Below are 17578 nucleotides of genomic sequence, written 5' to 3'. Positions count from 1 at the left end.
AGTTAATATAAGAATGTACACTTCTACACATAATCCAGTAGCATTTTATTTGTAAAGAAAACACAACTGACTAGCACACCTCAGCTCTTGACACTCTGCTCCACTGACAGAAATATTTGTTTAAAATGTGTGTTCAATAAGTTTGGTACCTGTTACATGCTTGTTAGGACCTTAAGTATTTATTGTACTTTCTTGTACACGTGGACTTTGAGTGGAATAATTGAAATTAAATATTTGGATTATTTAATAAAGCAACGGGATCTGCTAAGCAAAGAAACAAAACAAAGATGCACTAATTATCCAGGATGTGGGATTTTTTAGTAAGTATTTAATAAACATTATTTGGACTCTTGCTTGCTAAATGGTGTGTGGTGTTTGGGTTCAACAGGTCTGCTAGTTAAATGCATAAAAATTAAGATAAACAATTTGTAGGCATTCAAAAGTAAATATTTCCCTTATGAATCGTCCCCCATTGCTGATAAAACGCTAAAAACTAATTTAAATTATTATAATATTATTATTTATACTATTATCACCATATTTTACTCATGTTGTTTATATTGTAGTTTTAAGCCTTTTATTAGTAAAGAAGCCTATAGACAGTAGCGGAACACGCATTACACTACATCCAAGGGTTATGGGATTTCTGCTGTTCAGTCATAGTCCAGCTTTGGTCCGGCCTCCCTGTGGCCCTTCACTTCCTTAGTAATTGTTTACAGTACAGATGCCTGTAAAACTTTTACGGCCCTGACGCGTAATAAAACTTTATGGCTTTGACTAGCACCTCTAAAACGACGACAGTTGTTTCCTGTCTAACGAAACAGATGGGAACGGAGATAGCCCTTACCCTGACACATTGCCATTTCGCCTTTGATGCGTGTGTGCAGCTCGCTCCTGCGCACGAGACTACGTTAGCTAAGTATGTGATATAAAAAGAAAAAAACTAAAACTACGGCAATTAACATAAATCAAAGGTAACCAAGACTTTGCAGTCAGTCTAATGGTGTTATGGGCTGTTCTACAGGTTTATAACTAACACAGAGGAAAATTCTGATAACATTTTTTCAATTTACAAATGTATTTCATTATATTTAAAACAATAGTTAGCAATATAATTATGCAAGTTAAAAATGTGATCGATTGTTTTGTAATTTTTTATGAAAATTTAACTCTGGACATTTGGTCTATATATACAGAAAGTTTCAAAAGTAAGAAAGAGCAATACGAAATGGAAATACTTTTTCAGACGGTAATGCAGTTTTAGCACAAGCTATGGCTCCTAGGCCATGTCTCCTAGTGTCCAAAAGTGCATAACCAAACAATTTTTACTTTACATAGGTGTTTTTTTGCTTTCGAGACACCCTATATTTTACATTACTGTGCAAATGTTTTAGAGACCTGCAAGTGCATATAAAAGCTTCTAATCTGAACCGTAGGGATGGGTTTTTCAGACAGAAATGAAGCCTAGACTATATTTTTATTTCAACTGGAAACTTTTTCTAAGTGTTTGTTTGTGCACTAAATATTAATATTACAATTATTCAAATAACATGTATACAAAAAATATTGATTTAATATGTTGATTCAACCCAATCTCCAATTCAATCTTTAAATATCTCCTCATGGCCTATATTATGTATATGTTTTGATAATATCAATAGCTGGCTTGTTAAAGTTTTTACTAATGTTAAATCTGGTGATCTTCTAATGGAATTGAACACATCCATTTGGGTCCTGGCTGTGGCGTCCAGGAGAAATCTGGAAGCGAGTTGCTTTCTACAGACTAGCTTACAAGATCTCCACTGCTTTCTTTAATTAAAAATGTCGCTGTATTTGAATGTATTTATAGTTACCTTCATCTGTTCTAATGCAATATACAAAGGCAAAATACACAACTCTCAGTGGAAGTCAGTGTAACCAACCGTCAAAAAGAAAAAACGACGTTTGACAGAATCCTACCATAACAAAATAATAGAAGCTTGCATTCCACAAACAGACAGGAGACAAGGATACCATCTTTCACCGCCAGAGCCACCAGAACACACCACGCTTAGACTATAGGTTACACTACACAGGTAAAAACGTTAAACGTAGTCTACTCACCATCGCTGTAAAAATCTGCAAGGGTTTACTGAACACTGTCGAACAACATCAAAACTTCTTCTACAGTATCTCCTATTAACCACTGACCTTCTTCCACAAAGCGCGGGTATTCACCTTTTTTATTTTGACTTTTTCAACTTTTTGAGGTTGCATGAAACACAGGGCCTAAGGGCAATGACCGTGAGTGGCTCGCGGCCAGCACGTGACGCTATTAAAGTAAGTTTTATGGTTAGGCAGAACTGACAAAGCCCTCAATATATTTACATCAAACGCGTTAATTGTCGTGAGCGGCTGGTCTATCTGAGTGGTGTCTCCGGTCTGGTGGGGATTGACTTGCTCCAAATGCTCCGCGCGCTTCTTGCTGGACTCCAGCAAATGGCTCCCACACGGTGCAGTAAGTTAATAATCTTATTTCTCAAAGCTTGTAATGAAATAGACACCTGCCGCACTGTCACCCTGAGGGACCTTAATTAATGCACTAATTTAATGTTTCCTTGAGAAAAGCTTGGCTATTTTTGGCGCTAATGGCTTTCAGGCAGCCCTGTAGGGTTCTGTTTAATCGTGTTAAAGCTTTACGACAGTGTACCCTCAAGTCGTTGTGCTTTTGCTTGGTCAAATGTGGTGGGATGCTTTCAAATGGGAGATTATGTGTATTATTATCTTTAAAATTGAAAAGAAATGCACGTTCCTGCTGTACACGCTTTGTGTGCAAACACCTTTTCATACCAACTGCAGTACTTGATGAGCTAGATTGCAGATTCCTTTGAAAGGTAATTAGCACCTTTGCTAGCCAGATAAGACGAGACGGTACAACTGGAACGATTGTCCTTCTTTTGAGGAGAAACTTTTTTTTATGTTAAGAACATTGTATACAAAGTAATTATTGCTTGACCCGTGTTGATATAATTTGGACGCATAATAACAATCGGTATAATATGAACACCAGCTAAATAAATCAGGATAATGCTATAACTAATATAAATAAAAATGTGTTTTAGAACAGTAATAATAATAACTAGCAAAATTAACATTTTCAGGACGTTGTGTATTCTTATTGTAGTTGTCACTCAAAAACATCATATGTCCAAAATTACATAATTTTATGACAAATTTAATTTTGCAAAAATATGTTGGCGTTTTTGGAGCATTTTTATTGCTCCCTTAAAATACATTTGGACGCAATTTAAAGGCCAACTGACTCAAAGTATGTAAAATATGATTAGTTAAAAAGTGAAAACTACAAAATGTAATGAATGAAATTAATTATCCATACTGCTTGGTAAGCAACATTTATTACAATAAGAATCCTTCTTAAAAACTGACCAGTGATGGATTAGCACTGCCAAGGAGTTTAATAACGTGTTGTCCTTTCTTACGACACATTGAAATAGTGTTATAATCACAAAGGGGCACATTTCTGAGCATAAAATAAATTCAATATGAGCACAAGCGAAAGGCAGCTCTGAACAAAAAACGAATTAAATGCGATTCAGTTGAACTCTGTTGGAGTTCATTCAGTTCAGATCATTGAAATCCAGATATTAGAAGCCGATCTATTAATGAGAGTGAAGAAGGTGCCAGATAGAAAATGAACTATGGAAGTCGTATAATCAGTTTCACATAAGAGCAGGATTTAGACTAAAGTCTAGACTAAAACACCACAAAGCTTCTATTAAGTAAACTATAGTGAAGATCATGACCTAAAGGCTTATGAAGATTACATTCACCTTCGGTAAAACCTCCTACTAGTGAGTGCAGGACAAATGGCATTTGTATTGGGACAAATTTCATTGACGGTGTCTCATCAATAATTTCCTGGCAGAGAGCCTTTGAAACAAATCTTATGGCGGGGTGAAACGCCGGTCAGGCTGTCTAATATTAAAATATGCCTTCAGCAAGAGAGAGGGAGGAGAGAGGGAAATGGGGGATGGGGTTGCAACATCCCTGGCATCTAAGATTTATGGACGGGTATATGAAAAAGCATTTGCAACTGATTTGAGAGATTTCACCAATAAGCCATCTAAAATATAAGTTCTGTATATTGCAGAAATTCAGTCTATTTCTTCTGTTGTTTTTAATTAAATTAAAAGTAAAGGTCAGGATCTTCACTATATATATATATATATATATATATATATATATATATATATATATATATATACGTATATATATACGTATATATACATATATACGTATATATATATGTATACGTAATAAACATGTAATATGTATATATATATATATATATATATATATATATATATATATATATATATATATATATATATATACATATTACATGTTTATTAAATCAGCACAATATTAAATACACCGATATAAACAAAAGACATTTACTGAGTTTTAGTATAAAATTAATCAAAACCTATCCGCATCAGATTTGTACACAATAGTGGTAAATGGAAGTAGACTTATAAAGCTCTAAAAGCTCTCTCACAGAACGTTATTACTTGATTACATGATCATAAATAGTTTTCTACGGGCTACATTGGGGCTACATCATGTTTAAAAATCATGTATACTTAAAATGGTGGCGGTATACATGTGCAAGGGGCTGTGCGGCAAAAAATAGACCACAATGAAAACTGTATTTGTAAAGAATTGGCACCACTTTATCATCATGAACGTTCCATATGAACTAAAGACACGTGTAGGTTCACTGATATTCTATATTTGTTGTTTCATTCAAAACGAAGACTCTGAATTAATTTATTTATACATGTGCACATATACAAATAATTTACTTTTATACTAGATGACGGTTAGCCAATTTAAAAAAACAGCAAATAAGAATAAATGTGTATATTTTATAGTAAGTTGCTCTCTTTTTTTCTCTCTCTCTCTCTCTCTCTCTCTCTCTCTCTCTCTCTCTCTTACACACACACATACACACAAACACACACACACACACACACACACACACACAGATATTCTATACTGTTTGTCAGGCTGGGGTTGTTTGTAGTCCCTTTGATTGTGTATCTATTTATACGTCGTCTATATGCACCCTGTAGAACCGAATTTGTGTGGCATCTTAACAACCGCAAATTCGCGTCTACGGGAATACATGGGCGATTCCAGATCTCACAATTTGCGCCGATTGTGGACCACGAGCAATCAGAGAAACAGCTTGTATAACATCAGGCACTTAATTATTGGAATGATGGAAAAGAAAGGGGACAATATTAATTTCACTGCGTTACGCATTTTCTAAAATGTTTTAAATTTAAATATTCTTGTCATAATATATGTTCGGATTTCACAAGATAATAGGCAATGCTATATTTTACGTGATGGGCTGTAACAAGGAAATACCATTAAGGTAGAACCCTTTAAGCAATGTCGTACCCCATATACACTGATTGCAGTTAATAATCAAACTGTGTTATTTTAACATGATTTATAAAATGACGAAATCAGCGATATCTCTTTTACAAATGCGACATAAAAAGACAAGTGTCACTGGTGAGTTTGGATAGTAAATAAAATAGCTGCCTTACATATAACCTATTGCTTAGTAAAATGGTTTTATAAAAAAAAAAACATACCAAAGACTATGCTAACAACATTTGTGAGACGTCCAGAAAGGAAAAAGTCGAAAGTCCCAGGACGTTTAGTTTTAGTTGGTTTTGGAATGTTTATTATTTAAAAAAAAAAAGCTCTACCATCCTCAAGTAGACAATTAAAAATAAAAAAACAGGTAAACACTGCCTTCCGTGTCCGGGAATTACCTCATCGTCTACCATTGGACTCTTACGTCACGTGGTCCCAGTAACTTTACGGGGTCCCCTCGATGGTAGGAGGGCTTTACAGAGCAGAAAAACGACAAAGGTGGGAAAATTTATTTCTCCCTCCCGAAATTAATGACCATGAGCTCGTATTTGATGGAGTCTACTTACATCGACCCTAAATTTCCTCCTTGCGAGGAATATTCACAAAACAACTACATTACTGACCACAGCCCTGATTATTACAGACGTACAAGGGACGCCGGTTACCAGCATCAGCGCCAGGAGCTGTACCCTCAGCGTGTGGTGGGCTATCAGGGGAGTCAGTATGAATGTGAAAGCATTTCCGAGCCCGAACCTCAACAAAGACACGGGCTTGCCCACGAGGGGGACCTGCAGGCGGCTCCGACCTCCCCGTCTACTGCGACGGTTACTGCCCCACCAGCCTGCAGCCAAGCCAACTCTGAAGTGCCCGCCAACCCGGCCGGGGCTAAACAACCGGTGGTTTACCCCTGGATGAAGAAGATTCACGTCAGTGCGGGTAGGCATGGCATCGTTATTGCGTTATTGCTGTCCTGTAGTTTTCTTTCTTAATGCGTCTCGTTACCCTAGTCCCTTCCCATTACTTTGCCTCGATTGCTTGCCATTACCAGTCGCGCTGGCTACGCCGTCAGGGCTGTAGAAGAGGAGTTCTTTGAAGCAACGCAAGCGAGGCGGATTTACGACCAAGCGCTGGCAATTACACCCACCATAAATTTTGCAGGAGAGGCAATAGTCTGGGCAGCTTGTTCCGTTATGTATGTGAGGTGGTGGAGGAGGTGGAGGAGGTGGTTGGAGGAGACCAAGATGTGGCAAAAGAGTCTCTAAGAATTTGCATCTGCAATTTCAATAAACCATAAAATCCCACTTGTTATAAGAATACAACAAAACGAGCCCAGGTATAACAGGTTGGTACTGAGAAAAAAAATACAAAAATACATCCAGTCCTAAAACACAAAGAATCACGTTTGGTTCTGCAATGAAGCGTGTTTATAATATGTGAGCGTGGAAAACTTCTTATCTCACACTTTACATCAGGTGAGATGTTTTTGAATCAAAATATAATATTCTTCGCTCCCATTGCTCATCTCAATGACATATCTGGCTGGCACTCTTTTCACCACCCACCTTTATTTAAAAATGTATGGAATGCAAACAACAATAAAAAAGATGGAGTGCGTTTCTAGACACATTCTCATCATTTTACTCTCTTTTTTCTCTCTTTCTATTTCCCTTTTTCCCCTCCCTCTATTTCCCAGTGAACTCTTGCTATAGTGGATGTGAACCCAAACGGTCCCGCACCGCCTACACCCGTCAGCAGGTTCTAGAACTGGAGAAGGAGTTCCATTACAGCCGCTACCTCACTAGGAGAAGGCGCATCGAGATCGCCCATGCCCTGGTGCTCTCCGAGAGGCAGATCAAAATTTGGTTCCAAAACCGCAGGATGAAGTGGAAAAAAGACCACAGGCTTCCCAACACCAAAGTTCGACCCTCTTCATCTTCAGCTTCCCATTCTGGCTCCAGCTCGGCGCCCAACGCTGCAGCGCAAACCCCCCCCCCGGACCAGTAGCGGATCCTCAACCGGTCAAGTCCCAGATACCAGACTATAGGCACGGGGATCATTTATGGACTCAAGGAAGAACAAATAGTATTTATACAAATCTATTCTTTTTATACATCGACCAGCACGAAAGGTTCATGTGTTCGTTTTGGTTAAATTGTTTTTTTCCATATTAGTAAAGCTGTACATTTGGAATGATAATGATTTTATTCCCAATTACCTTCAAGATTGTTCGGCTAGCAGGGTTTAATTTATTTTTTTAACGTATTTATTATAGCTCTTTTATTTATTGAAACTTGAAAACGTAGTTTTGTAGATATTCCACCAAACATCCGCCAACATGCACAGTGTGATGCATTTATAAAATTCATCTCATGTTTATTTGAGGTTTTTTGGCACACTTCAAAAAATAAAGATGCTACACAGTGTTTCTAACAGATGCCATGAAAGTAAATAGATTTTTTTTTTTATAAAGGTGACAGATGTGATGAACCTTTAATATACTTATTTAATATTTACAAGGTTCTTTACTTACATCTCTTTAAAACATTCTACTTTGTGGGCGAAAAGTGGTTCTTTTTCGTGGTTCTTCTATGTAATAGCTGGAAGAATGCTCTGTAGTATCTTTATAAATTGTAGGGGTGTATAAATAAATTGTTAACATATCGAAATTTCGAGAGCTTCAACGTGAGAGTCTGCTCACTTTAAACACAGTTTTGATGTGGTAGGCCTAGTGGATAAACTCTGTTTCTGGGAAAAATTAAGAGAACTTTTCAAATCATCCCTTTTTCTGTTTTTAAAAAATGTGCAGGGTGTAAAGACAATATAGTTTCATTCAACTTATTACACTTCTTTCAAATTCTAAATGAAAATATTAAAAACATCGTGTATCAGTATTGTCTGATGTGACCACAATTAACCGGATGCCATAGGAGAGGACTCTTATTTTTATTTTCTGTTTATTAGATTGTGCTTTAACTTGTAAAGTGTAAATTAAGTAGTGTTTTGTGATGCAAATGATTGTGATCAATAAAACAGTTTTACTGTAAACTGAGATTGGCTCATTTTGGAAGATTACCAATTCTATACAAATATATTTGCGTATTTTATAGTGTTTTTATTTATACATTGGTTATTATTATTATTATTATTATTATTATTATTATTATTATTATTATTATTATTATTATTATTATTATTATATAGCTTAAGCTAGCACGACTGAAACTTTTGTAGTTCCTAAGTAATATAAACAACGTAAAGAGAGCAAGCCTGAAAGTTCTTCAGGCAGAAGATGATCAGGACTAGGGTTCACAGCGAGGCCAAGTGTCCTCCGCTAATGGGTGCTGACCTTTTTAAAGACGTAACCCACACCCTACAATGACTATGGTATGCGCTCGCGTGTGCGCGCGTGTGGGCGGCATTTTTTAAGAAAGCTTCCAGACATACTGTGTAGATTTATATAATAGAAAATCCCTAAATCAGGTCTTGGATATATTTGGATAGCATCAAAAGCATTGAATTAGAAACACACATGGAGTTTATATTAAATTAAGAAATTGTAAATAATATAATAATAACATACAAATATTTTTACGTATACCTTTTTTCCATGTGAGTAAAATTAGATCTTTAAAACGATACACTAATTGTCAATCATCAACGCATTATCTTAAGGGTTTATATGTTGGTGTTTATAAGTTGGTGTCCAGGGTAAGGACCCTACTTAAGACAGGCTGACCACGTTTAACACTACAATAAAAGAAAATGCTATGATATGAGTGTGCTATGATATTAATACACTTTTACAACATCGACTATTTTAGACTACATCTAATTCCTAAATCTTCGAATTCCCTTCTAATTAAACAATAAACAACAATTTGTAATAACCGTTGTTTAATAAAAGCTATGTGTCAAATATTTTTAATAACCCTATAACGAAGAGTGTGGAAAAACGGGTCAAACTTTCAGCGTGGAAGTGAAATATCTTAAATTATATTTTTGCATATCAACATCAAGCTACATAATCATAACATTAACAATTTTTTTGTTTTCAGAAGGCTATTGTGGCTTACAAAAAAGTTTAATATTCTTTAATGAGACAATAAAAACGCTTTTTTAATGTATTAGCTATAACATCAAATGTAGATAATTTTTGATTATTTGCGTATTTTTGTTACAAACGCACGCCAATTAGGATACAATGTCTTTTAAAACACCAGGCAAGCAACATCGTAGTGCCATTTATATACACAGCTAAAATATTTTGTACATACATAAGCATAACATATATATAAAAAAACGTATATGAACAAAGTATAAAGTTTAAGAAATAAAACTGGAAAAAAATATGAAAAATAGTACTTCTGGAGAAATCAGTGGTGACAATAAAAGTAGGATTGCGTTAGAAAATATAATATATATATTTTTCTGAGTAATATCTTGTTAAAAAAAAAAGCTGCCCAGTGACGGGAAGAGGAAATATGAAAGTATTTTTCTACTCTCCACAAGCGTGGACAAGATGAACCAACCAAACACATGAACACTGAACACTTCACAATTCTTTGGACACCAGGGAAGCTTGTAGTTTCAGGGCTAGTGTCTGAGACCCTCAGACAGCAGAGAGGAAAGTGAGATGATCTATTATTGCGACTGCAGTTCATCCAGAGTTCATGCAATGCGCTGCCTGTGGCTGCCAGCCTTGCGGTGACCCCCGCGACCTTACAACCTATTGTCAGAGGGCTACAAGGTTATCCTGCAGGCTAGAGCCTGAGTGGCACTTCCCAAGAATGGTGAGAAAGGCAACTAGAAACGATATAATGTACATGTATAAGCCACACTGGTTTAAATGGTGTTTTAAAATCAGCAGGTGTTCTGAAAGCTGATGTACTGGGAGGAAAAGAAGACCATACGTAATTATTAGATTTCCCCTGCCCAACCGACATTTCAACATCATGTTTAGGTTAAATCAACTTTGAATTATCTCTCAATTTTTGCGAAAGACGTTTAAGCAAAAGCATCAACAACTAAATAATTTGATATCCTTACTAAGGCTTTGTGACTTGATGTGATGTAAAAAAAAAGTATTTAAAAAAAAAGTATCAAAATTAACATTGTATCATGCTGAGTCCTAAATGATGTCGTGGATGTTTGTGAAAAGAAACTCTTTTTCATAGTTTCTGTGTTTGTCTTTTTTAAGCACTTCCCCTAGTGCACCAGGAAGCACCCAAGGTAGCAGACCATTAGACACAAACATCAAGGGGCAGTGTGTTATGGTGCCCATATCTATTATATTTGGAAATGCATACGTCCCGCTTAGTGATGAGTCCTAGTTTACATCCCCAGGACTCAATCTAATACATCCATCAGATAACAATACAAGTTACTAGGCAAATTTGAATGTCACCCTGTGCCCTTGCCCATGAAACCCAGCCACAGGCTACTGGTATAACTGGCAGAAGGGTGGAGCATCTACGCAGGTGAAAAATGCTAGAGCATCACAGGCTTGATTAAAAGCTTGTCAGCCCATTTATATCTCCACTTCTTGCCATCGGGGTCCCAGGTGCCGTCTTGGACCTGGGAGGAGTAAATACAAAATTACAAACACTAAAATGGGATGATTAAAGAGCTGGTAAAACCACCCGAATTATACCTAGCAGGGCTTTTTATTAATTTAATTTATTGTTAGGCAGGTACAATATATAGGCTGCTGGTTCAGGGACGGGCTTCTCAAAAGCTTCGCAACACTAAGAACTTTGTCGCATTGATGCCAGTAGCTCAACTATCCCTTGTCTGGATTTTAAGGATTTATGCGTGGGTTTGACTGGTCAATTAAAGTACGCCAAATGAAGCTACAAGCTACAGACAATTTGTAATAATTTAGATTCAACCACGGAAATAATGACGATTTTTCTCCCTCAAAATTAGTTTCTGGTGTTTAATGTTCTGGGGTGGGTTTCCCGAAGGCTTCGTTAACTTGTACTTAAGATTGATCGTTAATTAAAAAGTAGTTCCCAAAACGGTGCGGAACTAAAGTACTATGTAAACTCGCTCGCAAATGAACGTGAGTAGTAACCCGACCAAGTCGTTATTCTGAAAGTGAATTCTCGATTCTGCTTGCAGTTCAGCACCTTAAATACCATGGACATCCAATTTTAAGTGAGAAAAATATTATTTCCGTGGTTGAATTATTATATTGTATTATATTATAATGCCAACTTTGTCTGTAGCTTGTAGTCTAACTGAGCATATTTAAATTGACCAATCAAACCCACGAATAAATCATTAAAATCAGAATTAGCGAAGGTAGAGCTAATCTGGATTAGCGAAGGAAGATTGCTGCAATGCAATCAATTAATTCCTGAAGATGATGCTCACGGTCTAAGCAAAGCTGCTGTATCCAAGTCTGTGCATTCTATGCTGTAACTGTGCCACACACACATATACACAATTCCCACCAGGCCGGGGATTACAGCAAAACACAATATTCCATGTCTTTATTCACACCTACACGTATTGTAAAGGGGACTCGCAGATAATAGTTGATAATAAGGGGCTTCTAACTGACATTCTTGCCGTTCATCTGGGCAAACTCTGGGGTGTGTCACCTCCAAAAATAAATTGAATATCAATCAAAAGTTTGGACACGAAATTTAGTCTCATTCAATGTTTTTCTTTATGTTTTAACTGAATTTATTTTCTACATTGTAGATTCATATTAAAAGCATGACAACTATTAATGGATGCATATGGAATTAACTAGTAAACAAAAAAGTGCATGGCCTCTACAATCCCCTGACCTAAACCCAACTGATATGCTGATTTGGGACGAGCTGGAGCATGAAGGAAAAAAAGCAGCTATTGTTCAGCACCTCCAAGAAATTCAAAATGCTGAGAAACTATTCCACATATATATAAATATATGTGGGGAAAAAACTAATTGTCTGAATTAAAAAATAACAGAGTTTTGTTCGCCATGGTCGTGCAGCTGAACTTTTTCCATCAATGTTTATTGGTGGAAAAAGTTTCCACCAATGGTTAGAGGGAGAGACTGTGTGAATCAGCTGTGTAGCCTGGGGTCTGTGTGGGGAACCGGTGCTCTGTTGAGTTATGCTTTTTTATGCTTTTTTGAGATGTGCTTTTTTATGGCACTGCATGCGCCGACCAACATTTTTTTGTATGTTTTCATGTTTTCCATGATAATTCCTTATGGTTTTATTGGGAACATTAAAAACTCTGCTTGGATGTTAAAAAAACATGTAAATAGCAGTTAAAGCATAGCAATGGCAAGTTAAAAATTAATAATAAACTGTAAACTATAAAAATACGGTTTATAGTCACCAAACTTTTTAACAGTAAAGAAAAATAAATGGATCATAGAAACTTGTTCTTGAAAATGATTTATGGGGTGGTTTGAACAAATACTGCCTGAAAGGTCAAATATAATAATAATAATTAAGTAAAAATATTTAATTTATGATTTGTACTTTTTTACATCAAATAAATAAAAGTATGTAACTTTTACTCAAAATAAATTTTAAATTTGAGTACTTTTTTAATTTTACTCACTTAGATTTTTAGATGGGTACTTTTACTTTTACTTGAGCATATGTATATGTGTGTGTGTGTGTGTGTGTGTGTGTTTAGCACTCGTTGGCCCCTTTGCCTTCACTCTGCGGTCCAGCTCACCGCAAACCATCTCGATTGGGTTCAAATCCGGTGACTGTGGAGACCAGGTCATTTTTGTTAAGTGCATAAATAACTCCACATGTGTTTATTTATAGTTTTGATGCCTTCAGTGAGAATCTACAATGTAAGTAGTCATGAAAATAAACAAAACGCAGTGAATGAGAAAGTGTGTCCAATCTTTTGGCCTGTACTGTATTTATATATTTCTTCATGAGGTGCTTCTTAGTGGTGCTGAACAACTGCTAGACAAGTGCTGCTTTTTGCTGTAAAGCTCCAGCTCATCTCAAATCACCATCTCAGTTGGGTTTAGGTCAGGGGTTTGTGGAGGTCATGCACTTTTTTGTTGACTATATAATTACATATGAGTCAATTAATATTTTTCATGGTTTTAATATTAATATCTAATTAAGTTAATTAAGTTATTTAACTAAGTTAAATAAAGAAAAATAAAGAAAAATATTGAATGAGACGAGTTCAACTTTTGACTGACACAGTCATAATAAAAAGTTTGGGCACCGCTATTATTCTTAATCATTTTTAGTTCTAAATATTTGGGTGTTTGCAACAGCCATTTCAGTTTGATATATCTAATAACTGATGGACACAGTAATATTTCAGGATTAAAATGAGGTTTATTGTACTAACAGAAAATGTGCAATATGCATTAAACCAAAATTTGACCGGTGCAAAAGTATGGGCACCCTTATCATTTTATTGATTTGAATACTCCTAACTACTTTTTACTGACTTACTTAAGCACAAAATTGGTTTGGTAACCTCATTGAGCTTTGAACTTCATAGCCAGGTGTATCCAAGTTGTTCTCCTATTTGAATCTCCTCTGAAGAGTGGCATCGTGGGCTCACCAAAACAACTCTCAAATGATCTAAAAACAAAGATTGTTCAACATAGTTGTTCAGGGGAAGGATACAAAAAGTTGTCTTAGAGATTTAACCTGTCAGTTTCCACTGTGAGGAACATAGTAAGGAAATGGAAGACCACAGGGACAGTTCTTGTTAAGCTCAGAAGTGGCAGGCCAAGAAAAATATGTGAAAGGCAGAGAAGAAGAATGGTGAGAACAGTCAAAGACAATCCACAGACCACCTCCAAAGAGCTGCAGCCTGAGGTGTGCCTGAGGTGCAGCCTGAGGTGTGCTTTTGCACTTTGACTCTGTTTGTGGCGTGCTTGCAGAAATGGCTTCTTTCGCATCACTCTCCCATACAGCTTCTCCTTGTGCAAAGTGTGCTGTATTGTTGAGCGATGCACAGTGACACCATCTGCAGCAAGATGATGCTGCAGCTCTTTGGAGGTGGTCTGTGGATTGTCCTTGACTGTTCTCACCATTCTTCTTTTCTGCCTTTCTGATATTTTTCTTGGCCTGCCACTTCTGGGCTTAACAAGAACTGTCCCTGTGGTCTTCCATTTCCTTATTATGTTCCTCACAGTGGAACCTGACAGGTTAAATCTCTGAGACAACTTTTTGTATCATTCCCCTGAACTAGGGGCACCTTAAATACGATGCACCAAACCATGAGGTTACCAAACCAATTTTGTGCTTCAGTAAGTCAGTAAAAAGTAGTTAGGGGTATTCAAATCAATAAAATGATAAGGGTGCCCATACTTTTGCACCGGTCAAATTTTGGTTTAATGCATATTGCACATTTTCTGTTAATACAATAAACCTCATTTTAATCCTGAAATATTACTGTTCATCAGTTATTAGATATAGCAAACTGAAATGGCTGTTGCAAACACCCAAATATTTAGAATTAAAAATGATTAAGATTAATAGGGGTGCCCAAACTTTTTCATATGGCAAGTTGACACAGCCATGATCAATCTAAACTACGGGTTAGCGAAGTTCTTAGCGTTAGAAGCTTTCCTGAAACCCATTCCTGGCTCGTTCTTTACTTACATCATTCGTTAGTTCGTTCGCTAAGATTGATCGTTTTCGGGAAACTCACCCTGAACTGCAAGCATAAACCACTTAAAGAAGTACTTCCAGAACAACGACTGGGTCGGATTGCTCCTTAATTTGCGAGCGAGTTCAGGTAGTGCGTATGTAAGGGTTTGTGAAATTTAATTAACAATCAAATTTTAAGTACGAAATATCGAAGTTCTTAGTTATGAAGCTTTTGGGAAACACACCCCAGGTTCGTCTTTTCTTAGTCATGTGTTAGTTTGATGTTATTCGGTAAGATTGATAGTTTTCGGGAAAGCCATCCCTGTTCTATTTAGTATTCGTACGTAAAAAATATTTCTTGTTGTCTGTTTAGGCTAAACCATAATGGAGCTAAAAGTATCGAAACGGAACTGTGGAATCATTTTGGATGTTGGTAATAATAAAATAACACTGACTCACAAAAACTCGAAAACTGAGCCACGATTTACTTACATTTTCGTATTATGCCACAAAAGTATCACTACACAGATGTGTATTATAAGCATCTATGTTTATTATAGACTAATATATAATGCTTATGAATCCTATAAAATGCATTTAATGAATTTAATGATTTAATACCTCTGATAATTTCCAACACTTCAATCAAAATAATCACACGTTTCAAGTAAATGTAAAATATCCATAACACAACAAACAAAACATACAATATTTTTAAAACCTCGCAAAAATAACAAGTGACATTAAACGTACATGTAAATGCTTAAATGGCAGCCCTTATAAATGTCTAGAACTAATTTTGAGATGTTTGTGATGTGAATTAGTAGCAGTGTTGAGGCACTGAAATGGCGAGAAAAAGAGAATACGCTAAAACATTTTTAAGGTTTAGTTATTAATTCCTAACATTGTTAGGCAACAATATAAACTAATGCATATGCTTTATTGTGTCAATAATAAATGACCGTCTCTGCCGTTTAGGTGTTAAACCAGGGATTAAAATACAACACTACATACATAAATCCTTATAACTACACTAAGGACCTTCACAGAGTCACAAAATCACACAACTCAACACTGTAAAAAGTGAAGCATGGAGCTGTTCATTCAAGCTAATAAATATGATTGAACACATAGTACAATTATTGACTTTATTGTGAAACTCAACCTTTTTGAATTTTGATGTGTCAATTTTGATTCAGACTAAATTAATTACAATTCTGAAGGAAATAAACCAAATGTTTTGGTTCCACTGAAATCATACTCGAAGAAAAGAGATAAGGATGTAATATTTTTAATTTGAATCAAACATGAATTGCGCATGCGCACTGTGGAGCACGGGAGAATTTGTAGAGAAGTGCTTCAGAGCACTGAGGGAGAGAGGGAGAAAGTGCCTGAACGCGCTCGCGAGAGAGAGAATGAGAGAGGGAGAAAGTGCCTGAACGCGCTCGCGAGATAGCAACGCATGCTTATGGTATTGTGGCGTCGGGACTGGAGGGGGGGCGGAAGGAATTATGGGAGCTCACCCTGTTGGGGGAAGTGGGTGTTTTTCTGCGTGTTTATGTTACTGTTTATCCCAGAGTTTCATGTCATGTTTTATTATCACTGTTCTAGTATTATTCATGTAGTTATCAGTTATGTGGTTGTTTTGTGTAAGTGCCTCACCCTTTGTGTGTTTTCTGTGTGTGGGAGTGGGGTTAGCTGCGTTGGAGCTGTAGTTGGTTTCACTTTCAAAAGAGGAATCCCATGTAAATCCAGCTCTTAGTGTCCTCCTCAGAGCAAAATAAAAAGAGCAAGAGAGCACTGAAACGAATCTGGCTGGTAATCCGTCCTCTTCCACGCCACAGTAACTTCTGGAACTTCTGAATATGTTGCCATGTTTTTTTTTAAGTTCGGTTCAATTTGAATGTATTAGTTTGGTTCCGAAACTGAAATGTAAAGAATTTAACTTGGATCACGGTGAATAATTAATATTGGGTCGAGTGAAGTAATATGGTTTATGTCAAAATAAAATAATCAGGTTGTAACAATTGACTTTATTTAGATTGAGTGAAGTCAAATAGTTTAGATGCAACAAATGGACATCAATTTTTTTAATTTGAGCAGGGCTACACTTTTTACAGTGAAGCTGAATATTTTAATTTTGTTGACGTTGGATGTAGTTTATGTTATCTGATTGCTTTTTCTAAAAAGAACAAATGTTTACATATACGTCTGTGTGTATGTGTGGATTTGTGCTTTTTTTTCGAGCGCAAAACCAGTAAGGCTGTACATTTTTTGAAGGAGCTTTGGCAGCACCTGCCGCGATCTTTAAGATGGTCTCCTAGACGTACGCGTCTACAAATGGGTCATAATCCTCAGAGTAAAGTTAAGAACTACTAAACCTACGAAGAGTCATTATAAGAATGTTCTTATTCAGTTTTTTTTTACTAAAAGTATGTGTTCTAGCTTAAAACATGTAAAACCAAGGAAGCCTGACAAGCTATGCTAATCCCAATTAAAAATGCTGTTAATCAGCTTAGTTTTCATCCTGACAGTGA

The 17578-nt window shown here is 36.3% G+C and overlaps 1 protein-coding gene across 1 annotated transcript; it reads left to right on the top strand.

The window, feature by feature from the left end:
* Positions 1 to 429: 429 nt before the first annotated feature.
* Positions 430 to 8503, top strand: LOC125787541 (homeobox protein Hox-C4a-like). Its single transcript, XM_049471903.1, has 3 exons — positions 430 to 2497; positions 5049 to 6390; positions 7148 to 8503. The coding sequence occupies exons 2-3, from the start codon at positions 5985 to 5987 to the stop codon at positions 7456 to 7458; spliced, it is 717 nt and encodes a 238-aa protein (XP_049327860.1). The 5' UTR covers positions 430 to 2497; positions 5049 to 5984; the 3' UTR covers positions 7459 to 8503.
* The last annotated feature ends 9075 nt before the right edge of the window (positions 8504 to 17578 follow it).

Source organism: Astyanax mexicanus, chromosome 24, assembly GCF_023375975.1.
Source record: "Astyanax mexicanus isolate ESR-SI-001 chromosome 24, AstMex3_surface, whole genome shotgun sequence".
In the NCBI taxonomy this organism is placed as follows: domain Eukaryota; kingdom Metazoa; phylum Chordata; class Actinopteri; order Characiformes; family Acestrorhamphidae; genus Astyanax; species Astyanax mexicanus.
Note: the sequence above shows the minus strand (reverse complement) of the source record. Positions and strands in the feature narration are given on the sequence as shown.